This window comes from Ochotona curzoniae, unplaced genomic scaffold (assembly GCF_017591425.1).
Source record: "Ochotona curzoniae isolate NIBS_2020 unplaced genomic scaffold, NIBS_Ocur_1.0 scaffold_4506, whole genome shotgun sequence".
Taxonomy (NCBI): Eukaryota; Metazoa; Chordata; class Mammalia; order Lagomorpha; family Ochotonidae; genus Ochotona; species Ochotona curzoniae.
Window position 1 is genome coordinate 34,212,627 of NW_024467119.1, and position 25,489 is coordinate 34,238,115.

The 25,489-nt window shown below is 36.3% G+C and overlaps 1 protein-coding gene across 3 annotated transcripts in view; it reads left to right on the forward strand.

Annotated features, from left to right (window-relative positions):
• Nucleotides 1-25,489, forward strand: part of SMARCAD1 (SWI/SNF-related, matrix-associated actin-dependent regulator of chromatin, subfamily a, containing DEAD/H box 1) — a 66,068-nt gene that overhangs the window by 37,922 nt on the left and 2,657 nt on the right. For all 3 annotated transcript variants that reach the window (XM_040967370.1, XM_040967369.1, XM_040967368.1), the window contains 14 exons: nt 3,141-3,340; nt 10,390-10,480; nt 11,316-11,415; nt 12,180-12,239; nt 12,332-12,407; nt 13,514-13,649; nt 14,138-14,275; nt 17,808-17,903; nt 17,998-18,115; nt 18,302-18,423; nt 19,449-19,637; nt 20,574-20,692; nt 21,481-21,663; nt 22,214-22,323. In XM_040967370.1, the coding sequence (XP_040823304.1) occupies nt 3,141-3,340; nt 10,390-10,480; nt 11,316-11,415; nt 12,180-12,239; nt 12,332-12,407; nt 13,514-13,649; nt 14,138-14,275; nt 17,808-17,903; nt 17,998-18,115; nt 18,302-18,423; nt 19,449-19,637; nt 20,574-20,692; nt 21,481-21,663; nt 22,214-22,323 (1,738 nt within the window). The remainder of the gene's footprint in view (nt 1-3,140; nt 3,341-10,389; nt 10,481-11,315; nt 11,416-12,179; nt 12,240-12,331; nt 12,408-13,513; nt 13,650-14,137; nt 14,276-17,807; nt 17,904-17,997; nt 18,116-18,301; nt 18,424-19,448; nt 19,638-20,573; nt 20,693-21,480; nt 21,664-22,213; nt 22,324-25,489) is intronic.

The following is a 25,489-nucleotide window of genomic DNA, read 5'->3' on the forward strand; positions in this document are numbered from 1 at the left end:
TTCCCATAGTATTGATTGTGATTAAATGATTACAGGTAGCCATACTTCAGCCTTGCTTAAGCAGCTCAAATGTAAAGATTGTTAGCAATGACTTTTAAAAACTTCGAAAAATTATAGATCATTGAAGTTTTGAAAATATTAGACATAATTCGAGTATGAAATGCAAAGTATAATATGTTCATTTTATTTAAGAACCTTTGATCTTAGAAAGTAAGTGCATTGCCTGAGAGTGTGCTTACATTTGCAGTGCTCTGGGCTTTTGGATGTTTTTCTTTGTTTAAAATTCTCTCCATAACTTTATTTTATTTAATAGCTTTCTTGCATAATAGCAATAATGCAGGTACTTGTAAGAAAACTACATTATAAAGAATCAGGTAGACTTTGGAAATGTAGCAAGCCAAAAATGTCTTTGGTTTCAAAACTAGTATGGCTAAAGTGGAAAAAATTGGAATTTTTATTACCACATTACACACATTTGATGGCACTAATTTACTCTCCACTTATTGAACTTTTGTCTAGCTTTGTATGGTGGGATGCAGTACTGTGTCTGACAAATTTTATTGTATTACATTCTTATACATTAACCAGAGAATTAGTGCTATGAATACTGATTTATGAGATATTCATGAATAACTTAATCATAAGCTTTTTTCCTGTGTATCTATGCTGTTAACACTTAAATTAGCATAGTTGTTTTTTTCTTGTTAACCAAATAATCCAAATTTGGTTCATGTCAAATAACTTTATGCTCTTCATTGTGTAGCTTATCTACCAGTATCTGTTTTCTTTCTTTGCATCATCTTGTGATCTCTGTATAATGTGATTGTCACTTTAAGCATTCTTGTATGTATTTCTTCCTTCCAGACAAGACAGCCTTATTGAATTTGTTTAAGATTTCTGTATTCTGGGTTTATTTTAATATATATAAGTTAACATTAAAATTACTAAACATTTAAAATTTTATAAATGCATGAAATTTAATAATGAAAAAGATTAGGACTTTTTCCCCTTGGGATTATTGCTTATCTGTAGGTATTAAATAATTTAGGAGATATAGCTGCTTTTAAACAATTTCTTCCAGTAGAAATTGAAAAGCATTTTTACAGTAAGGGTGACACACTGTGGCAAGAAATGAGTACTTCATTTGAAGCTATGAAAAAATTCTTACAGTGGTAATATCGTTCTTAATGAAGAGATATTAATCAGAACTCATCGATAACTTTTGTTCTCATGCAGGTATCCACCATGGAGCAATTACACTCCTCTTCCCCCACCTCCTTTTTTGCCCTTGAAACACTAGCTTCATTTCTGAAAATTAATTTCTTTAGTTTCAAATTGACGCAATACATATTAAGAATGAAGTTGAAGTCCATTTTTTTTTCTGGAATTCTGCAAAAGTTATTCACCATGTTAATATATTTTGAACATGTATATGTATACATTTGTGTATTTCATGTGTATTCATTTGTATATTTCATACCATGTAAATAAGATCATACTTCCAATGCTCTAGGCTTCTCAGATTATTAATTTATGGTATATTTATTTTTCTTAAATCATTTTGGTGAAGCTAAGTGATCTTCAGGATTCTTAAATGTTCCTTTTGTTCAGAAAAGAGTTACATGAGATGACAATAGAATATTCTTACACATTTTTTTTAAGTGCCAGTCCACTATCCTCTGCTCCCAACTGAATGAAAACCTTGTGATTGTAAATCTTGAGCTTATGTAATTTTTTGTTAATCTTTTGATTTTTGTTATATTGTATGTACATAAATAGTTAAGTCATTTAATGAACCTGTTTTCTCCCACCTTTCCCCAGCTAATTTCTACTGTAGATTTGCTTTTACAGCTTTTTCTGATTATACTTATCACATGCTTATCTCTAGGTAATAAGATTGTAATACGTTGTTCCTTCATTGTGTTGTCAGCATAGCATTACGAATGAGTAGGATTTTCCTCTTACTGTCTGCTTCATCTGACATGCCCATTTACTATTCCTGAATCCTATCAATACATATGTTATGAATATAATGATTTAAAGAATATGTTCAACTTTTTATTTCTTTGGAAGGCAGAGAGACAGATATTGATAGATAGACAGTTCTGTCTGCTGGTTCATTCCCCAGATAACTACAACAGTTGATCCAGTTGGCTGAAACCAGCAGCCTGGAAATAAGTCCAGATCTCCCATGTGGGTGACACGGATGCCAGTTCTTAAGCTGTGATCTGCTGCTTCACAGGGAATGCATTAACTGCAAGCTGGAATCCAAAGTAAAATGGGCAGTCTGATGTGGGATTTGGGCATTCCCAAACTGCTGCTTTATTTATTTGTTTTTTTTTTAGTTGTATTCATCTGTTCAAAAGGGAGAGCTAGAGGGATAGTGAGAGCAAAACAGATCTTCTATCTGCTAATTAACTCCCCAACTGGCCACAACAGCCAAGGCTGGGTTAGGTCAATGTTGGGTGCCAGGATCTTTACCCAGGCCTCCTACATGATTCACACAGGCCCAGGCACTTGAGTCACGCTCTGTCATGCTCTCCCACCTTCCCAAGTGCATTAACAGGGAGCTGGATTGGAAGTGGATCAACAGGACATGAACTGGCACCTGTATGGGATGCTAGTACTGCAGGTTTCAACTTAACCAACTGCCAGCATGCGACCCCTGCCATCCCCCCTCTCCTCTGAGTTGCATCTTAAACCTCTGTTCCAGATCACCATCCCTGAAGATCATTTTTACTATTTGTGTTATTACACTTGTGTAAATGCCTATCATAGAGCCGTGTAGTAAGCTACATGTTGACTTTTTTGTTATTGCTTAGTGGTTTGTCTTTTCCAATTAGTTGTTTTGCTTTGTTGTTGTTCACTTATTTTTCTATTTATACTAATTAGTGGTGCTTGTTTTCATCATGAAAAACTAGTAATATCTTTTTGATAATGCCAGCTGCTATTAATACTACTAACTTCAGTAATTCACTATGGCTGCAAAATTCATATTTCAGTACAAATATACTTCCTAAGAAATTGTTTGTGAAACCTTTTACATCTACCATTCTAATTACTTTTTCCTCATGAAGAAAGAAGCTGAGCATGACTTTCTATTTCTAAACTATTAAAATATTTTTTCTTTCATGTTGTAGTTCACAAAGATGTCCAAAACTAATGGCTTATCAGAAGATATAATATGGAACTGTAAAACATTGATCCAAGAAAGGGATGTGGTTATAAGACTGATGAACAAATGTGAAGACATTTCAAATAAATTGACCAAGCAAGTAACCATGCTCACTGGAAATGGAGGAGGCTGGAACATCGAACAACCTTCCATTCTAAACCAAAGGTGATCTTCGTTGAATGTACTTACTCTTTTACCTCTGTTGTAAAAAGTCCATGAAGTGTTTTGACTTACTTCTGTATTGTGTCTAGGGTTATCAGATATGGAATTGAAACAGCAATTAATATGAGAAGAAAATAAGATTTCCTACAATGGCTCATTAAGTGGTTTAGGAATTATTTTTCACTGATCCCCTTTCTCACAGCCATTGTTAAGTTAGAAGGGAGAAATGGAATGTCTTCCTTGTGTAAAAACTACTGAGTTCCTAGCATCATCATTAGAAAAACTGAAAAGATGGTTCTAACTACCCCTGTCCAGTGCCCCAAACAACCATTGCCAATTGCATCAGTATAACATTTTTCTGTTTTAGCCATTTTCTTTTAAATTCTAAATGAAATGATTCAGATACACTATAATTTGGGCAAAATGTTTAGAATACTTCACAAGCCTAGATATTAAACGTTTTGGGACTTACAAACACATTAGAAAAGGCTGGATACCTTTTAAAATGAACTGAATAAATATACACATTCTTGTAAAGTGGTTTTTCGGTAAAAGACTTCACCAGAATTATTTGTTCTTTTAAAGATTAATTTATTGAAGAAGAAATTGATAGAGAGGGGGAGAAGAGAGAGTGGTAATACCTGTCTGCTGATTCCACTCCCCAGGTGCCTTAGTTGACCAGGAACTTCATCTAAGAACCCTGTAGGTGCAAGGACCCTCTTCCACTGTTTTTCTAGAGGATTAGCAGGGAGCTCGGCTACAAATGGACCAGCCAGGACAGAAACCAGTACCCATATGGGATAGGGGCTTTACACTGTGGCTTTATGTACTATGCCACAGTACAAGCCCCCTCATCAGAAATATTTTTTAAATTTTTTTCTTTTAAAAAAACCCTAAAAGTTGTCAAACTGCCAGCACATACTAAAATGGCTTTTGTAATTATGACAACCATATTTTACATGGTGTTGGGCATTTGGGGTGGGAAAATTGTTTTGGAATTTCTTTAAAGGTTTATTTGTTAATTTTTTAAGTAGTTTAAATGCTCAATTGTTTGGACTCCTTGATTTTATAGAATGTATAAAGTTGTTACAATATTACTTATGGTATAAACAAAGTTTCTGAAATTAGGAAATAGAGTTATCATATATTCATACTTTGCAATGTCATATAACTTTACAAATGAGATCAAGTTGTCCAGGATATTTCTAACATTTTTATGATATTTTTATAAGATTAGCACTAGGTCTCATTAAAATTAATTACCTCAGTTGGTGATTTTATTTACTTCTGGTATCTTTCTAAGTTAATGATCAAAGCATATTTGCTGATCATTGATTAATTAAAAATCAAGTGATAAGAAAGATAACAATTGCTGGCCTTTAATAGTAAGCTACAATTTTCTCTGTGCCCTTCTAGGGTGCTATGGGATGGTGTAGGGAAACCTGATGCAGTGCCCACAAAGAAGCTCTTTTCTCTGTTGCATAGAAAGAACTATATCAGCAAATTCATCTCCTAAAAGTGTAGTTGGAGCTGCTGCTTCTTGTTCTCCAGCATTGGATGTGGGGAGTTCTTCACTCTGCAAGACTTACCCAGTTGAGTCTACTTTATAATTTGGGTTTTTAAAAATCAGTTGCTTTATTGCATCAGTTTAAAATTTTCTCTTTTAAACCCACATTCATTTACAAAGCCCTGTTACTTGTAAATATTGTGATTAGGTAATGAACTGTCCTTTCCATTAAACTCAGGGTTTTTTGTTTAGTGAGATATTAATAAATAGACGAACAAAATTGCTCTGGTTTTTTCAAAAGAGCTAATTGGATCTAATCCAAAGTGTAATTTTCCAAAAGCCTGCATATACATCTCATTAGAGTTTATTTAAGTACACTTTTAGGGGTTGGAATTTGTTGTTTTGATTTTTGTTCTCAGCCCAAATGAGAGTTGCCTGACCCATTTTTACTTGGTGTGTTGGACAGGCATTAAAGTTGTTTCCTTCCTTGGGAAAGAATTTCTTAGCATGTAGGAAAGTGTTAGACCATCATAATGATAAATCTGCCATTCTTGCATCTTTTTCTTAACAGAACACATTATTTGTGACTGTTTGCCATGAGGCAAAATTAATATTGTTTCCTATTTCAAATTTATGAGAATGTAACACTAGAAATATGGCCCCTTAGAGGCAAAATTTATTTTAAAATGTAAGGATTACTATTCCTTGAAGTCAAAATTTCTGAAACTTCCTAGTTCTCCTGTTATACTCTAGCTGTTACCATTTTTTCCAAAGGTCTCGCAGTTAATCTAAAACTGCATTAACTGGAGAAATTTTTCATCTGCTAAGTATATACTGTGATTAACCATGTTTTCTGTCTCACTAGTTTTTGGATTTTTGGGAGGATGTATCTACCAGGGTTGCTTTGATGTTGTTTCTCCTAAACAGGCTGGTTCAGTATCTTATTCCTGAACACGAGCTGTGACACCTTTTGGTAATGATGTCTATGCAAATTCATAGTACACTGGTGATTTGTAACACAAAGTGCCAGGATGTGAATGTTTTGGTTTGACTATTTCTGTTAGCATAAAGTAGTCTGCTAGTAATTTCATTTAAAGAATCAATAAATAGAGTGCTTTGAATATCCTATATACATTGTTTTGCCTCGGCTCTCAAGCGGTATACTTTTGCTTTGACTGGATGAGGTCCAGTCTTGTAGCCATTAATTATCTTGGTTGTGCCTGCTCTTCAGGATTGTTATGCTGAAGCCATGTGACAACTCCAAAAATGTTTCAGGATCTTGATCCCACTTGCTTAAAATTTCTATTGAAATCATATATCTTGTCTGTGCCTAATCTGAGCACAAAAGTTTCCACACCAATGGAGTAGAAAGATCCCTTTTTAAAAAATCAGAATTATGTAAACTGAGCCGATTAAAAAATGTTAGGCTATTGTTTCTGATGTTCATCCTTGGTCCTTTTCAGTTAAGGCATAAACAAGATGAATTTTGTTCTCATGGTTGTTGTATGGATGATCTGACTACTGGTTTAATCGTCAACATCATTTGTGCTCTTTCCTAACAAGTGACTCATTTGTAGGCGCTGATTTGATTTTTAGTTATTGTCCCCGTAAACTTGTTGAGGCATCAGTGATTCCCCGTTCTTCCACTAAAGCCTCTTCATAAATTGGGTATTTGATTTTAGCAGAATTCATGTGGATCTGATAGAGCTCTTTTTAAAAAGTCATTTTTAATTTATTGCTTATTTGAAAAGCAGAGAGAGACAGAGTGTGTGTGCACTCCCATCCACTGGGTCTCTCCCCAAATGCTTATCCAACTTGTGCTTTTGCTGTGCCAGGCCAGAACCACAAACCAGCTTGGATCCCATGTGCTGCACGGCTGACAGGGAGCAACTGTGCCAGCTGCGGCCTCCCTGGGCCTGCAGCAACAGGAAGCTGGAGTCAGGAGCTGTAGAAAGGTGTTGAACTCAGGTAGTCTGACAAGGATGTCTGTCCTAGTGGCCGATCCCAAATTTATGTGTTATTTCCTCAGTACCTTGAATTTGATCTTTTTTTCACATATGTTACAACCAATTAGCGTAAATTTGTATTTTTAAAATACATACTTTTTAAAAACGATTTATTATTTTGATTAAAAAGTCAAATTTACGTAGAGAGCACAGAAGAATCTTCAGTCCACTGACTCACTGTCCAAGTGACCACAATGGCCAGAGCTAATCCAAAGCCAGGAGCTTCTTCTGGGTCTTGCACACAGTTGCAGGATCCCAGACTTTGGGCCATCCCCTGCTGTTTTTTCAGGCCACAGGCAGGAAGCTGGATAGAAAGTGAAGCAGTTAGAACATGAACCAGCAGCCTGTGTGAGATCCTGGTGGCATGCAAGGCTAGCTACAAGGCTATTGTACCGGGCTCCATACATGTTTTTCTTAAACTTTCATGGTCCTCAGACATTGCTGAGAGTATACATATTATAAAAAAAACTGTGTGAATTTCAAAATTTTTGCAGCAAAATAAGCTGCTTTTTAAAGATTTATTTTTATTTATTAGAAAGTAAGAATGAAAGAGGGAAAGAGAAAGAAAACTTATTTTCCATCCTAAATGCCTGCAATAGCTGAAACTGAGCCAGGCCAAAACCTGAAGCCAGAGTTCTTTCCAAGTCTCCCATGTGTGTGGCAGAAAACCAACATTCAACAGTTGCTCCTTGCTGGGCAGAGTGGCAAGCTCCACAGAGTAGTACAGAGTAGCAGAACAGAGTAGCAGTGGCTGGTATCCAGGTGAGAGGCTCTGACATGGGAGGTAGGTGACCCTGCAGCCACTTGACTTGCTGTGCCACAGCACCACCCCCCAAATACATTTACATTTTAATTCCATTTTTCTGTGATCTTTTTGAAATAACCCTGTGTACATACATGTGCAGATTAATGCTTGTTTATTTTTTAAAACAAATACATTAATAAAGATGTGTGATGCACAAATAAACACACCTTACCAGGGCTTTTTTGTGAAAATTGAAGTTTCATTTAAATAAATTCTATGTAATATTTTCCTCATCACTTATTAAAATTGTATGTGTAATTGTTTGTGTTAAACATGCTCTTTTCTCAACACATGTCAGTGATAGAAAATTTTACTAATTTCTGTTTAACAATATTTCTTGACTGTGTTAAGTTATACATGGAGGCAGCGTGTTGACCCTCGGATGCATTTATGTGTAATACAGTGTACTTACTTTACCAGTTTTATCATTTACATGAAATGTCAGCATCATATGTGCAGGATGACCAGTGCATTGAGGAAAATCTGGAAAAATAATAAAAATTTTCATGTTGGTGAGAGAGAGAGAACTTTTCTGTTTGTTTAGTGATTAAGAGCTGAGCTATGGGGCCCGATGCGGTAGTGTAGTACCTTGCACATGCTGGGATCTCACGGGCACTAATTCTAATCTCAGCAGACCTGCTTCCCATCCAGCTCCCTGCTGTGGCCTGGAAAAGCAGATGAGGATGGCCCAAACCTTGGAACCCTGGATCTGCGTGAGAGACCCAGAGGAAGGTCCTGGCTCCTGGCTTTGGATTGGCTCAGCTCTGGCCATTGCGGTTGCTTGGGAAATGAACCATAGGATGGAAGATCTTCCTCTTTGTCTCTCCTCCTCTCTGTATATCTGAGTTTCAAATAAATAAATAAATAAATAAATCTTAAAAAAAAAAGAAAAAAGAGCTGAAGTATCAGCTGAAGTATGGATCCTGACTTTAGCACTGCGCACAAGGGCTTGATTATTAGTTACATGACCTAGGCCAAGTTACTTATCTTCATTGAGTGCTGATAAATGTCCTATTTATACAGTGTAGATAATTAATATTATCTGCTTTATTGAGAGTCAGTAAAATAATGCATGTCAGTTGTCAGCATAGAGGTTGGAGTGAGGTAGATGCTCAGTATTAGCCTTTACTTTCACCACCGGTATGGTAGGAAATGTTTTGGGTTTGCAGGGTAAATATCAATGTTTTATTCATTATTACCTTTCTAGTAGCATAGAAATTATAGTGGGTAAAAAATGTTTTTCGAAAATTATAAAGACATTCAATATCAGGACTAATTTTTTAATTACCTTAATATTAACTTAAGCTTTTGATTTTTCTAAATGAGAAATAGTTTATGGATTGTATATACCTCAGTTCAAAGATTTTGGATGAAGATGACTGCTTTCAGTACTACCTCCCTTACCCTATTCTGGTTAAGATGTCTTAATGTCAGAGTTGGACCTTTTAACCATTTTTTAAGGATTGCCTAGACTTCTGTATGCTCAGTCAGAATGTGTATAAAAGGAAATAAAAAATAATTCATAAACATTGGAGTATGGGAGGCACAGCATTATCTTCTGTTTTCATGTTAATGTGGACAGTAAGCCATTTAAATGACTGTTTGTATAAGCTTTGGAGTAAGATAGGTTTAAATTATTTTAAAGTTATGAGAGTAGCTACTTTACAGAATATGTATTGTGTAATGTCTGAAAAATGACAGCTGTGTCTTTTTTTTTTTTTTAAGGTTTATTTGTTTTTTCTTGGGAAGGTATACTTACAGAGAGAAGGAGAGCTAGACAGATCTTCTGTCTGCTATTTCACTCCCCAAGTGACCACAACAGCCAAAACTGAGCCTCTGTGAGGCCAGGAGCCAGGAGCTTCCTCCAGGTCTCCCACAGGGGTACAGGGTCCCAATGCTTTGGGCTGTCCTTTAATGCTTTTCCAGGTCACAAGCAGGGAGCTGGATGGGAAGTGGAGCAGCTGGGCCATGAACCTGCACCCAAATGGCAACCTGGCAAATGAAGGCGAGGATTTAGCCACTAGGCTCCTGCATCAGGCTCAGCTATTTGTACCTTAATATGATAAGTGTTCAATAAACTATAATTAGTCTTAGTTCTTAACCACTTGAATGATTTTCACCTCTTATACTGCCTTCTAAACAAGTCATTCTGAGGATTCGTGTGTACATTTCCAAGTTATAAAAGATTTTTTGCATCTGCATGCTGCTTTCTTCTCACTGATATTCAATATTTCAAATTTACATTTGTACATGCCATGCATGTAAATAAATAAATATATACATATATATGCTATAGAATTCTCCAGATCATTGACATAAATCAGCCTTACAGAGTAACAAATTGAATATGTTTTTTGTCTTGCTGCTTTAAGCTTGTTAATGTGCTATGAAGTTAATACAGTTTAGCTTTCCCATGTAATAGTGTTTAGTAATATGCTATCACAGTTAATACTGTTGTCATTTATGGAATTCCTTAATTTGGTGGCATTACATTATGCCCAAGTATGGGAATATTTTATGTAATCATTTTTACCAAAAGAAATCAATAAGAATAAAACTTGAAAAGATGATGTTTCTGTTTTGTGGGTACGTTTTCTTTAGCAGATGTACCTTGTTTATATTAGTAGTTGAAAGGCAAGCTTAGGCCTGTCATTTTATGTGCATCTTGGGAAAACTAGCACAGAACTTTAATTGAAGTGTAAATCCATATTATTTGATAACTCTCTTTTACCAGTTTATCACTCAAGCCCTATCAGAAAGTTGGTTTGAATTGGCTGGCATTGGTACATAAACATGGACTTAATGGCATTTTGGCAGATGAAATGGTAAGTGTGTTCTGTCTCCAGGATTGTTTTTAAAGTGTCCTTGCTGTGCTGTAAAACATGAGCTTTTCCCTTGTGCCTGTATTTGCCCAGGCTCACCTTAGTGACATTTCTCTTTATTATCTTTGTTAGATTCAAATATCTGTGTGTATTTTATACGGTTACATATTTATAAGAGATCTTCAAAAAGTTTGTGGATGCAGGTTAATTTTTGTTTTCTATGAACTTCTTGCAGTGTTGTCATACATATTGATATTTTATTATATTTGTGGTTTCTATAGCTACCTACTAAAATTTAACTTTAGATACCTATCAATAAATAAGTCTATAAATTTACGTGCATCACTCTAGCCATTTCACTTTTATTAAGTGTCTTTCTGAATCTCTATTTTTCCAGAAATCATACTTTATTATATTAAACTTCAAGAAATTTTATATCAGTTGTTTATATACTTGAGGGTGAAATTTCTGGATAATAGAGGAAGAGTATGTTCATATCCAGTTAGACATAGGACAAGCACTTCATCCAGTTTTTATTAAATATTTACTGTAATTATGTTGTAATCACAATTACATCCTGTCTATGCAGTCTAAAAAATCCTGTTAATAATATGACGAAAATGAATTAGCTATTGAGATTCATCCAGCTTGCTCATTATAGGTCATTGGAAATTAATCCACTCTGTCATTTGAGAACTAAGAATAGATTCTTACAGGCACTGTGGAAAATCAAAAGTGATTATATTATATAAATATTCCTTTTCATTTTACACTTCCTAATATTTACTTGTTTTTTATTTTAACATTTCCTATATTGTCTTTATAATTTTCCTTCTAGGGCCTTGGGAAAACTATTCAGGCCATTGCCTTCCTGGCATACCTCTTTCAGGAGGGTAATAAAGGGCCTCACCTGATTGTTGTTCCAGCCTCAACTATAGGTTGGTATTATTGGGGGCAACTGTTTTACTTAATAGTGTTTTTTAAGATAGAATTATGTTTCTGTCTTTGTGGAGATGAGTATTAATTTTTGTGGTCATCTTCTACTTTGTGTATGATTAAATGTGGGAAAACTAGAATAGAATGAAAAGGTAAGTTTATTTGGATCAAAAATTTTTTTTAATTCATGGGTAGCTTTTTCATGATGCACACTTTCCCTGAAACTGCAGATCCCTCGTATGTGTGTGTTTGATTGCTTGGCAGCTCTGAAATGGAAATAACTTAAATATAAGCCCATGTTTGCTTTTAAAAATTGTTTTAGATCAAGACCATTTGATACATGGCCAGCTGTTTTGATTTTGGAGTACCTTTACATTTTTCAAGAGTAAGAGAAAATAAGTTACTTTTAGTTTAAAAAAGCATTTATTGAATCAGAAAGTATATAACCTCTACTCAAGATACTGTTCCCATTTTTTAATTGGTTAGATGTAAGACAACAGGTGTGCATATGATATAGCAACCACAACCAGAAAAAAACCTCATCTCCTTAAATTGGAAGCACTTGCAAGTATGGTAGCTGCTCTTCTACCCTTTGCCCTTCATTTTGATCTCTTTAGCATTGCAAAATTCTTTTATTTGTGGAAATATAATGTGAAGGGTCAGTGTTGAAAGAAAAATCATGTGTCACTTATATTTAATAATATAAGAATAGTTTCCAAGTAAAACTTGTCAAAATTTAGTGTTCAATTTCTCTCTTGTTTCTTAGATAACTGGTTAAGGGAAGTCAATTTGTGGTGCCCTACTTTAAATGTGCTCTGTTACTACGGTAAGAATATGCCATTTTGCTTTTTTCAACTTTGGGAAATTCTTTAAAGTTGAAATACATGACAGTGTACAGTATATGTGTTTAAATTCTAGGATCTCAAGAAGAACGTAAACAAATCAGATTAAACATTCACAGTAAATATGAGGATTATAATGTAATTGTGACCACGTGAGTATGGAGATAATTTTTGTGGGAAGGGATAAGATTTATGCAGTCCCTTAAAAAAATAAGTTACAGTGCCATGTGGGCAAGCTTAAATTGTGAACGGTCCACCAAACAATGGATTAATTTACATTGAGGAGTAGACTTGGGCATTTTGCAGATTAATGCTTAACACTGATACTAACAGTGGCTGCAAGAAGATTTTACATACTAACTGAAAGGATAGTAAGTTTCGAGCTTAAAGTAAACTTTGGAATACTCCACCAAACTAATGGTGGTATTTCTAACTTAAATACAGTGGAATCTCATTTTCTCAATGAAATAATTGAGATGTAACTGAAATAAAAATGAAAAGCATAACTTTAACTATTAAATCATAGTTGCTATTTGGCTTAAATATCTGACAGTTTCATGATTTGATATTTATGCTGTGGGTTATTTAAATAAGTTATTTATTTTTATTTTTCATTTCTGACTTCTGTAACAATTTGCCCTTGAATTCATTCAACAACTTCATCTTTTCTTCATAAAACACTGCAGTGTGTCTGCTAGCTATTAATTGTTATTTCCTGGCCTACTTTACTAGTTTAATAAAATGTCTGATATTTAAACAAAGGGTTTAGTGGGTTGAGCTGCTAGTTGCAGCACTGGCCTACTGCCATCCCATATCAAGTAGCCCCAATTTTTTTTTCAATCCAGCTCAATGGTAATGCTCCTGGGAAGGCAGCAAAAGATGACCTAATATCATATGGGTGTCTGTGGGAGATAATATAGCAATTCATTGAACACAGTGTATAATAGCAAGTTATTTGTAAATTATACATCAATTATTTGTAACATTGCCCTGTTCTCAGAAGTGCAGTAGTTGACTGCACGTAATAATAATTAAGCCAAACTTCACAATTCTTTAATTACATATTACAGCTTTTATAATTTGTTAACATAGACAACAGTCATTATTAAAGTGAAGTACATCAAAGTTTGACTGCCACCCATGTCTTGTGCTGCCCCTTAGGTACTAAGTATTAGTACAATTTTAGAAAGCATAAAATTTCTCTAGAGTCCTAGCTCATAAAAGTATAACCTTAAGAGGTTTTTGTCTTCTGTGACAGGTATAATTGTGCAATCAGCAGTTCTGATGATCGTAGTCTGTTTCGACGCCTGAAACTTAATTATGCAATTTTTGATGAGGGCCACATGCTGAAGAATATGGGTTCCATCCGATACCAACACCTTATGACGATTAACGTAAGGGAGCATTTGACCGGTTTTCCAAATCACAACATTCTAGGTTACAGAATTTAACGTGTTTTTATTCCACCTAGGATATGGCAAGTTTTTCTCTCTAAAGGGCCAGATAGTTAATTTTTTGGTGCTTTGTGAGCCCTTAATATGTTTTTTAAAACAATCCTTTAAAAATCTGAAACCATTCTTACTTCATAACTTATGAGTTGCAACCCCTGTTCTACAGCAACCCTATTCAACAAAGTGAACTTCACAAATCAAATATATTTTATCTTACTTCGCCTGACTAAAGTAAAAATACTGCTTACCTACTTATAAAATAAGGCTAATGGTTTTTACATTCTGCTTTATGTAGGGAAAGATGACAACAGCAGATTGTTTAAATTACCAGCATGTCTTCACAGACTGTTTTCTTTGTCACTTACTGGGAAGAGTGGATACTGAGGGAGTGGCTTTTATAAAACTAATCTAAATTTTACCTTTGTTCACAGGCAAATAACCGCTTGCTGCTCACGGGTACACCTGTGCAGAATAACCTGTTGGAACTCATGTCGCTGTTGAATTTCGTTATGCCACACATGTTTAGTAGTAGTACCAGCGAAATACGAAGAATGTTTTCTTCTAAGACAGTAAGCATACACATGTATTTTCTCGCAGCTGTGTTACTTTGTGTTATATGTAGCCCATTTTACTGTTACTTCTTTTTTGTTGTTTTCGTAGTACCTAGGCTGTCTGAAATAAAGTAATTCATATTCTCATATTTGCATCAATTTATAAACTAGACAAAACACAATGAAGGAAAAGCGGATAACTACCATATTCACTATCCAAAGTTTTAGATTTTAATATCCTAATTTCCTGAAGAATGACAATGGTAAATTAATGGAGAGCTTAGCTGTACAAGCATATGTTGAAAAGACTTGATCGTAGCATGTTTATCACAAGCGGTCAAGTAGGATGAGAGTGCCAGGTGGTAACCATGCTTCAGCTAAGAGCTCAGTGTTCAGGATAGCAGTGTTCCTCCTGAACCTGTAGCAGTAAGCTGATGCTGGGCCAACTATCTGAGTTTCTGACGTGGCTTCCAGCCTAGTATGCTTGCCCCTTCTGGTGCTCTGGGTCAAGGCATCCCTGACACAGTCAGCTACCCTGCGCTGCCCTGGGAGCAGCCACAGCCAAATAAAGAGTAGAAACACCTTTGTCCCCTTTCTGAGGCCCATATTCCCTGCTCCCATAGGGTATTTTTTGTTCCCCACAATGAAGACAATGATTACTTGGGGCCCTCTCAGCCCACGGCCCAGAAACTTCATTTCCCATTTCTCAGCAACAGATACATTTTAGTCAAGTACATCTCTGGTTCTATATTTTTAATATTTCCTAATACCAGTTGATTCATAGAGTCTGCTGGTAATGTTAAAGTGAAATGCATTTTTTTGTCTGGTGATAAAACTACTAGAATGTAAGTGGAAGCTCGAAATCTTGGAGTGTTGCCTGAGTGCTTGGCACATTGGCCTTATCACCCCTCCCTTCTCCTTGCTCATGGCACCCTGCTCTCACAGAACTTGGGGAGGCTGGGTATAATCATTTCTTCTTGGATTAGTACAGAATAGAGTTGGAGTTCACAATTGACCACTTTTCAAATGCTAGAAAGTAGGATATGGGGACTGCACAATTTGACGTTGGCTTTCCTAATACAAGTACTCTAGAATGTTGGTTGAGCTTTCCAGATAGTTTTTTAATTCCTACCTTAACATCCCTAGGAAGGTGGTATATTCAGTGTTCAGTGTCAGAGGTGTGTTTTGTTGATAATAAAACAGACATACATAGATATTCTCCGTCACTTTTTTGCAATTAACTCTGTAATCTCTTTGGATTAAATAGTACAAGGTTGATAATGGTATTAGTGAAGAAATTATGTGCTGTACCTGTTTTCTTTTTAAGTTTTATTTATTAATTTCATTTATATAAGGGAGAAGGACAGCAGCAGAAAAAGAGATCTTCCATTGGCTGCTTCACTCCCAAGATGGACATCCGTAATAGCCATTCACAGCTGGGCTAGGCCCAAGCACGAGGGCCATCTTCCGCTTCTTTCCCAGGCACATTAGCTGGAAGCTAGATCAGAACTGAAACAACTGTGGCTCAGGCCAGTGCCCATAGGGGATGGCAGCATCACGAGCAGCAGCTTTACCCTTTATTTCACACGGCTGGCCCTATGTGTGCTATACACTTAAAAACATTTTTTTCCCAGGGAAATTATTGATAATGTTTCTTTGTGGATAAAATACAGCATTAGACAAACTAGAATTCTAGATAACACTTAAATGTACTGGAAAGTATGTTTTGAAATAACAAGTCCATAAGTAGAAAATAATTTCTAAAACTACACTGAAGAATCCTCTTTAAGGGACAGTATCAATACACAGTGAATAAGGTAGCTGCCTGAGACACCGACAATCCCACGTGGGTGCCAGCACAAGACCCAGCTGCTCCACTTCTGATCCAACTCCCTGCTAGTGTGCTTGAAAAAGCAATTAAGATGGTCTGAACACTTGGGCTGCTGTGACCATGTGCACAACCCAAATGAAACTCTTGGCTTGGCTGCTGGCTTTCTCCTGGCCCAGCCTTGGCTTTTATGACCATTAGGGAATGAATCAGTGGGTGGGAGAACTCTTTTCTCTTTACCTTTCAAGTAGATAAATAAATCTTTTTGGAAAATTAAAAGAGTAATTTGATTAATGTTTTCCTTCATTAAGCTTAGAATTACAGTCTTTGTAAACTTGTAGATTTTCCAGGACAGTGTTTTTGTGTAAATGTAGTTTCTCCAAAATGACATTATCTTTATCTGTATATCTGTTTATTTGAAAGGTAGAATTACAGAGAGGAAAGACAAAGAAAGGAGGCCTTCCATCTGCTGTTCACTCCTCAAATAGCCACAGTGGCCAGAGCCAAGCCAGTCCCAAAGCCAAGAGCCAGAAACTTCTTCCATGTCTCCCACATGTGTGCCAGGATCCATTGACTTAGATCATTCTCCGCTGTTTTCCCAAGACATATGCTGAATCAGAAGTGAAGCAGCTGGGGCACAATATAGCATCCATATGGGGTGTCAGTGCCTCAGGCTGAGGATTAGCTAAGTGTGCTTCACTGCCAATCCCCCAAATCACAGCATTTTAAGGAATGCTTGGGCAGGCGCCATGGCCTAATGGCTGAAGTCCTTGCCTTCAGCGTGCTGGGATCCCATATGGGTGCCTGTTCTAATCCTGGCATCCCTTCTCCCATCCAGCTCCCTGCGTGTGGCCTGGGAAAGCAGTCAAGGATGACCCAAAGCCTTGGGAACCTGCACCCGCATGAGAGCCTCAAAGGAGGCTCCTGGCTCCTGGCTCCTGGGTTCAGACTGGCTCAACTTTAGCTGTTGCGGCCACTTGAGGAGTGAATCATCAGATGAAAAATATTCTGTGTCTCTTCTTCTCTCTGTATACCTGACTTTCCAATAAATAAATAAATAAATCTTAAAAAAAAATAAACAATGTTTAATGATACCCCTCCACTGAAAATGAGCTGCATTTTTAACATTTATTTACATAGACCCAGCCATTTGATATGGCCTACCAGATTTCAGAAACCATATTTCTACCTTTAATAAGATTTGAGGAACTTCTTTGTTGTTAGATTAGAACTCCATTTTTAATTCTCTGTAAACACTAATTTTGACTCAGCACAAGCTCTGATTTTTAGATTGTATCAACCTACATTTGCTTTCTTTTGGTTCCATTTTTCACAAAGAAATGGACATTTTCTACCACTTGTTCTCCTGCTCTTGCACCTCATCTTCCTCCTGTTATTTAAAACACGTGTTTTCATTGCATAAGAGTTAAAGTAATCTGTGACACATCAGTATCTAAACACTAGCCTGGTACAGTTCAAATTCATTACCACATCAGAATGCACGGATACATAGAATGAAGCTTCTGAATATGCGTGGAGCTTCAAGAAGTAGCTTTTAGACTAGAATTCAATTGTGGAGTACCATCCATCCAGAAGGAAATGAGTCTTTAGAATATAAATCCTATTCTAGTTGAGGAAGAGTCTCTTAATGTGTAGTACCGAATTGCTACTGTGATGGCATAATGAATAATTTCTAAAAGAATATATTTTTGCTTTGCCTAGAAATCAGCAGATGAGCAAAGTATATATGAAAAGGAGAGAATAGCACACGCGAAACAAATTATAAAGCCATTTATTCTCAGAAGAGTGAAAGAAGAGGTAATGGACATGCATGTTTGGGGTTGTCGTGACGTTCTAGCAGTCTGTCTCCTCTTCGTCAGAAGGCACATCTTAACTTGCTTTCCTCTCTCAGGTCCTCAAGCAGCTTCCACCTAAGAGAGATCAAATTGAGTTGTGCACGATGTCAGAGAAGCAGGAGCAGCTTTACTTGGGCCTTTTCAACAGATTGAAAAAATCTATCAACAACCTGGGTATAGTGGGGCTTACAAATATGCGAGAAAAGTAATCTTGCACTAGGACTGCATTTTATCTTGTCGTACGATGGAATTTTCTCATTTTGTAAAGTTAGAATTTGCCATAAGTTTTAACTTTTAAAATTGGTAAATTTCAAGAAACAGCTCTTAGCTTATTTCTAATGTGCAATTTTTAAATCACAGAAAAAAATACAGAAATGTGTAATGTCATGATGCAGTTGAGAAAAATGGCCAATCACCCTTTATTACATCGTCAGTATTACACAGCTGAAAAACTCAAGGAAATGTCTCAGCTTATGCTAAAGGTAAGGATTGGTTTGTGTTGTTATTATGAATCATATTAGACACTGAGGAGGTTGTCAAATGACTCAACCCAATAGATATGTTACTCCTTTAACCACCTATTTAAGAAAAGGTTTTTTTTTTTCTGGGTTTGTTTGCTTGTTTTGTTTTTTTTTCAGACAAAGTTCAAGACATTTTGGGCAACCTAATAAGCGGGATGGACATGTTAGGAGTCAGCAAACCGTAGCCTTAGGGCAGTAGCTGCTTTGTTACAACATGATTAAGCACTGTTAGATTAGTGTTGTCTCCCTGTTTTTTCACTGTGGGAACGAAGTTAAATATTGTGACATGGGCCATCTTGCCTACAGAGTTTGAAATATTTAATGTCTTGCCCTTTTGAGGAAAAGCTTGCTAACTCCTAAGCTTGACTTTCTTGAGGCATTTGTTTGTCTTAAATTTTAATTTATTTGGAAGTTAGGAATAGACTAAGAAAATTCACTACTACAGTCAGGGCTGAGCTGATCCAAAGCAAGGAGCCAGGAGCTTCATCCTGGTCATCCACATGGAAAAAACAGGGGCCTGCGCACTTAGGCCATCTTCCACTGCTTACAAACAGTCCTTTTGATGTTGTGTGGCGGAGGGGTAATGAGTCATTTTCCCTTTTACATTTGTTGTTTTCATTTTCTTTACTGTATTTTATGTTCACATACAAAATAATTTTAGCTATTTCCCGATATTTTTGCCTCATCTTTCCTGAGGACTTTGTCCTTATTTCTCCTATCAGATCTGTGTTGAAAGTGGTCTTTTTTTCTTAAAACTTTCTATGATTCAGATATATGTAGAAATACAAACAAATGTATATTGAAACCTTTTGCCCATGTGCTTTTCACCCATTTTCTAATTATCATTTGATGATGGCTCTATGCTTATTTTATCCTCATCCCCAGAACCCTTATAGGATTATTTTGAACCAAATTTTAAACATTGTTTGTTCTCCCAATATTATTATTCTGCCTTTGAAGCATATTATGTTTTGTTCTTTTTTAAGGAACCTACACATTGTGAGGCTAATCCTGACCTCATCTTTGAAGATATGGAAGTTATGACAGACTTTGAACTACATGCACTTTGTAAACAGTATCGACACATAAATGATTTTCAGTTGGACATGAATTTGATTTTAGATTCTGGAAAATTCCGAGTTTTAGGACGTCTCTTGTCTGAATTAAAACAGAAGGTATGAAAAAACATGGTATTCTTTTTTGTTTGTTCGTTTTTGTTTCTCAGTTAATAAACTTCTAAAAGCAATTTTAACTTGCTGGCTTTCTTGATGCTTTTTAGTTGTTAATAAATGTTTTTAAAATTGTTTTATTTGAAAGATAGAGTGGCAGAGACAGTGATCTTCCATCAGCTGGTTCACTCAGACAATTGCAATGCCTGGGACTGGGCCTGTCTGTGGCAGGAACCCCAGTACCGGGGCTGTTTCTGGTTGCTTTCTCAAGTTCTCACAGGGAGCTAGATCCATAGGCAGAGCAGCAGCAAGGAACCGAACTAGTGTTCTGTGATAGGATGCCACCATCATCACAACCAGTGCCTTAACCCACTGTGCCACGTACCATGCCCCCTACAGTCTTCTGTGATCTTTGTTTCTGTTTTTTACAGTCTTATAAAAAATCTAAGGTTCTAAATATTTTCATGAGGTACTTGATCATGTTTTCCTGATCCTTGCTATTTTTTCCCCTAATGGAACCTCCAAATAGTAGAATCACTAGATTAAATCTGTATTGATAGTTGTGTGTGTGTGTGTAAAACCTTATTTTGTAAGATCATCATCCCATCCAAAATAGTCATCTTGTATAGCTATTCACATTTGCTGTGACATTTTTTTTTGAAGAAAGGGAAATAATACTGAACTGTTTAAAAACAAGACTGAGCAGAATTTTAGCTCTTAAGTTTAAAAGTTAATTTATATATAAGCTACAGTAAGAAAATTATCTTAGGCATCACTACTAGACTTTTGTGAAGGAAGCAGTTGCTCATGAGATACTTAATGGTAAGAATTTTCTGCAAAGTTGTCACATGATACGGAATAATACTCCTAATTATTAGAATACTCAAGGCTTCAAAAGTACGATTTCATTTTTGCTTCTAATCCATGTTTATATTTTCACAGGGTGATAGAGTGGTATTATTTAGCCAGTTTACCATGATGCTGGATATTTTAGAGGTTCTCTTAAAACATCATCAGCACAGATATCTGAGATTAGACGGGAAGACTCAGATTTCTGAAAGGTTGGTATGCTTTGCTTAAGTGTTAGAAAATCGTATAATTGTTAAAAATTTAAATGTATAAATCATTGGATAGAATTTTCTTTCTTTCAGTGTCAACGTCATTACCTTAAATTTCTTCTCACTTTTTCTAAATTGAACAATACAAATATATTATGAAATAGTTATGAGAATTTTTCCTTTAGTGTAAGGTGCTTTATTTCTAATCCAGATTATTTTACAGGATAAGTAAATTCAGCTTTTTGTTTCTAATTTCAAAAATACAAAAAGAACATATTTACAAAGCAGGAAAGAAAAAAATTAGTGTTTAAAGGACATTATGTATCTTGATTTGTTTCTGGCAGCCAAAATGATCCCCTCCCCACCCCCATACACAGGACAAAGTTGTAAAGCTGAGCCCTTCAGAGCGTGGGCATCGCCTTGCACACCAGGACCTTGAGTTCATTAGGTGTATTGTCTGCCAGTAATAGCTTAGACTTCAACAAATACTGTAGATTGAAAAGCTTTATGCAGAATTTTGATCAACTAGAAGCCATTAAACAAAAGGCAAAATAGCCTTTAAGGAAGTAATTAAGTCTGAGTAGCCTAACTATTTGATAGGGCGAGTAGTAGTATAGGAAAGGCACATAAATTAGGAAGACTTCGGGCATCAACGCCACAGTAAGAAATACTAACGCCATGAATATGTAGGCTGTAATGGCTTACTTGTTTTTATATGCGGTGATTGCTTTCAATTTTTATCAAATTATATAGTTTTTAGTAAAATTTGACGTTACATGTTTGTTTTCTAGGATTCATCTAATCGATGAGTTTAACACCGATATGGATATCTTTGTATTTTTGCTGTCAACAAAAGCTGGTGGATTGGGAATAAATCTGACTTCCGCAAATGTTGTTATACTTCATGACATTGATTGCAATCCTTACAATGACAAACAAGCAGAGGATAGATGCCACAGAGTAGGCCAAACTAAGTAAGTGCTTTCAGTTTAATTTTTTTAATCAGATGTTAGTTTAAGTGATATAGACTGTTAGAAGATAGTATGTTGGTTATCATGCCTTGGTTTTTATTTTTCATCAAAATATGAGTACTAATTGCTTACCACCCTTACTAAGTGAACGCCATTATAGTTTGATCTGTAAACAGCAGATAATCTGTGTCTTCATCATGGAATGGTATACTGTATTTTTGAAAGACATCCATAAATTCACTATGGAACAAATATTTATCGGTATTGAATGTGGTACTTTACTGTTCTGTTCTGTACAGCATTATTTTGCAGGGCGTGATAAGCAGGTTTCTTTTGAAAATGTAATGTCTGTGTGAACACAGCACTGCTTGTTACAGAGTACAAAGATCTTGTTCTCTTGAACCATTAAGAAAGTTTGTATAAAAGTTAAATTATCAGAAATAACATTTTTGTAATTTATGAGTTATTCTTGTTGGACTCTGAAATATAGTGTACAATTATCCAGATTACTTTTTGTTTAATAACCAATGCACAAATATCATTTACTTTTTAGAGAAGTACTAGTTATAAAATTAATAAGTCAAGGGACAATTGAGGAATCCATGCTAAAAATTAACCAGCAAAAATTGAAACTTGAACAAGATATGACCACAGTAGATGAAGGTAAGTTATTTGTAAGCTGCAACGTTAGTCTTTTTATTACATGACCATGCGTCCAGTCAGCCATCTTGAGAGGATAACAGAGGTGACCAGCAAATTTAAATATTACGCACTTTAGCGATAACAAGAAAGAAAAGTGAGCATACTTAATGTCACAGTAACACAGTAAGATCCATTTTTGTTAGAATTGATAACAAGCACAAGCACTTTGATTTTTAAAAATCACAGCCCTTTCATCTCTTGCCAGAATACTTAAGAAATAAGATTAAGGTTAGGACTGTAGTTTTATTCACAATGTTATAATTTTATGTGATTGAGTGATTGGTTGATTGATTGATTGATTTGAAAGGCAGAGTTAAGGAATAGCTACAGTGACCAGATCTGGATCACTTTGGAAACTAGGAACCAGGAGCTCCTTCTGGGTCTCCCACATGGGTGCAAGCACCAAGGACTTAGGCCATCTTCCTCTACTTTCCCAGCGCAGTAACAGAAAGCTGGATCAGAATTAGAAAAGCCAGGACTTGAACCGTCACCTGTGTGGGATTTCGGCCTGCAGGCAGTAGTTTTACTTAATATACCACAGCATCGGCCCCCATAATATTATAATGCGCATACCATAAAATCTATGAACTCGAGATTTAAAAGTACATGGCATAATGTATTTGATGAGATAATTAGCTTTATTAAAAACAGTCCTAATATTTATGTTAATTTAATTTTGACTTGTAAATATGAGAATTTATTAAGGTTGAATTTATGTATTAAGTTGCAATCAAAGCATTTATAACTTTAGTTTTAATGTGATAATGTTCACTTTTTGGATTAAAGCCACTAGATCCTGAAGGAGCCCTCAATAAATTATATTTCTCTTGGGGTCTGCATTTGATACAGTGGTTAGATTGCCACTCAGAATGCCCTCATCCCACTTCGCAGTGCCTGGATCCTAATGTTGGTCGATCCTGTTTGCAATTCTAGCTTTCTCCTAAAGAATGGCCTGGGAGGTTGCAGGTGCTGGTCAACCACATGGGAGACCTGGATTCAGTTCCTGGCTCTTGGGTCTGGGCTAGAATAAGCCCTGGCTGTCCTGCTATTTGGGAATGAATTTGCATGTGGAAGATCTTTTCTCTGTCCATCGTTTCTCTACCATAGTTTAAAATTTAAAATGTATGACAGGGCCTGGCGGTGGGGCCTAGCGGCTAAACGCCTCGCCTTGAACACGCCAGGATCCCATATGGGCGCCGGTTCTAATCTCGACAGCTCCACTTCCCATCCAGCTCCCTGCTTGTGGCTTGGGAAAGCAATCGAGGACAGCCCAAAGCCTTGGGACCCTACACCCATATGGGAGACCTGGAAGAGGTTCCTGGTTCCCAGCTTCAGATCGGCGCAGTACCGCCGTTGCGCTCACTTGGGGAGTGAATCACCGGATGGAAGACCTTCCTCTCTGTCTCTCCTGTTCTCTGTATATCTGACTTTGTAATGAAAAATAAATAAATCTTTTAAAATAAATAAAGAAATAAAATGTATGAGAGTTGAAAACTTTGGGAAAATGCAATTAAAAGATATGTTTATCTTGTTGCGTAAGTCCATACATAGTTTTCTTCACTTTTTGTGAACATTTTTAGTGCTAAGGTATATTTACAAAGAGGAGAGGAAGATCTTCCCTCTACGAGTTCACTGCCCAACTGGCCACAATGATTGGGATTCTGCCAATCTGAAACCAGTTTTCTCCGAGTATCCCACATGGGTGCAGAGTCTCAAGGCTCTGGGCCACCCTCTGCTGCTTTCCCAGGCCACAAGCAGGGAACTAGATTAGAAATGGAGCAGCCAGGATACAAACTGATGCCCATATGGGATTCTGGCACTCAGAGGTGGAGGATTAACTAGTTGAGCTATCGTGCAGGGCCCTACATGAACTTTTAGAAAACCCCTAGCACTAATATACAAAATTTAAGATAATGAAAATTATAAATTCCCATGAAATAGAATTACAAACTAATTAAATTCACTTTTGAGAGTGCTACAAATGCCCAGATATGGATTTTATCCTAATAATCAAATTTTAAATATGACTGTGACATTTAATTATTGAGAGAGCCAAGTGATTGTCAGACTCCCCACTTTTTGATTAGTCTTTCTCACTGGACTGGTGCATTTCCTCAGAAGGTGTGCCTCAGTCTCTCGTGATGGGAGAAGATGGGAAGGAGCCACCTGACCACCACATTCCCAGGGTGGAGAAGTGCAGGCACTGAAGACTGTGGTTATATTCAACAGTAAATTCTCCCTACCTCTGCTCATCCTTACCCTTCTCTGTTATCCTAAATCAGATTCCAATTCCCCATAGGCTAAACCTTGAGCTTTGTAGCTCTGCAGTAAATAGTTGCTTCTCTTGAGCCACGTTTATGATGCCTCTTCACCCTGTTTTGTCCTTCATATGTTTCGTAGTACCCGTTTGCTCAGCGTTAGGGACAGATTCTGGCTAGGCTGTCCCTTGCACTTCCTCCTGCAGACGAAACTTTTACTTTTTCTATTACATCAGTTTTCTTCCATCTGCTTTTCTCCTAAATTTCTTAAAATTTGTTGGAGTAGGAATGGTGTGCTGTGTGTATATGTGTGTGTACGCACTTTCTTTTTACTTTTCATTTAAATCTTCCTCTGTTTTTGTCTTTGCCATAATGTTAATGGTTTTTCACATATATTTCCAGTCACTGTTCATGTGAAAGTGATAGAGAGTTGAAGTTCTTATGTTTTATTTTGTTGCATTTTGTTTTTACTGCCTTTAAACTTAGAAGATTCTCCTCCCTTTTTTTTTTTTTCATCTTTCTCTGTATCTCTCCTAGCAGTAGCCTCAGTTAATACAGTAATTAGCCACAGTTACACAGGGTAATTTATACCAAAGAATATTACAAAAAACTGAAATGTCTAGGTACTAATGTCTCAATTAAAACTTGAGCAGACACGGGATGGAAGGTGAATTGCAGTGGTGAATTTACTCTGTGGCTGGCATGCAGAGTGCAAAATTTTTGTTGTATAGATTAGATCTGGGTCAGATTATGCCTGAATTTCTTCTCTAGTTTTCTCTGCATCTCTTAAAGTTCTTCAAAAACTTATGTTTTTGTTTTTGAAAGATTTACTTATATATTTTGAAAGAATTACAGAGAGAGGGCAAGAC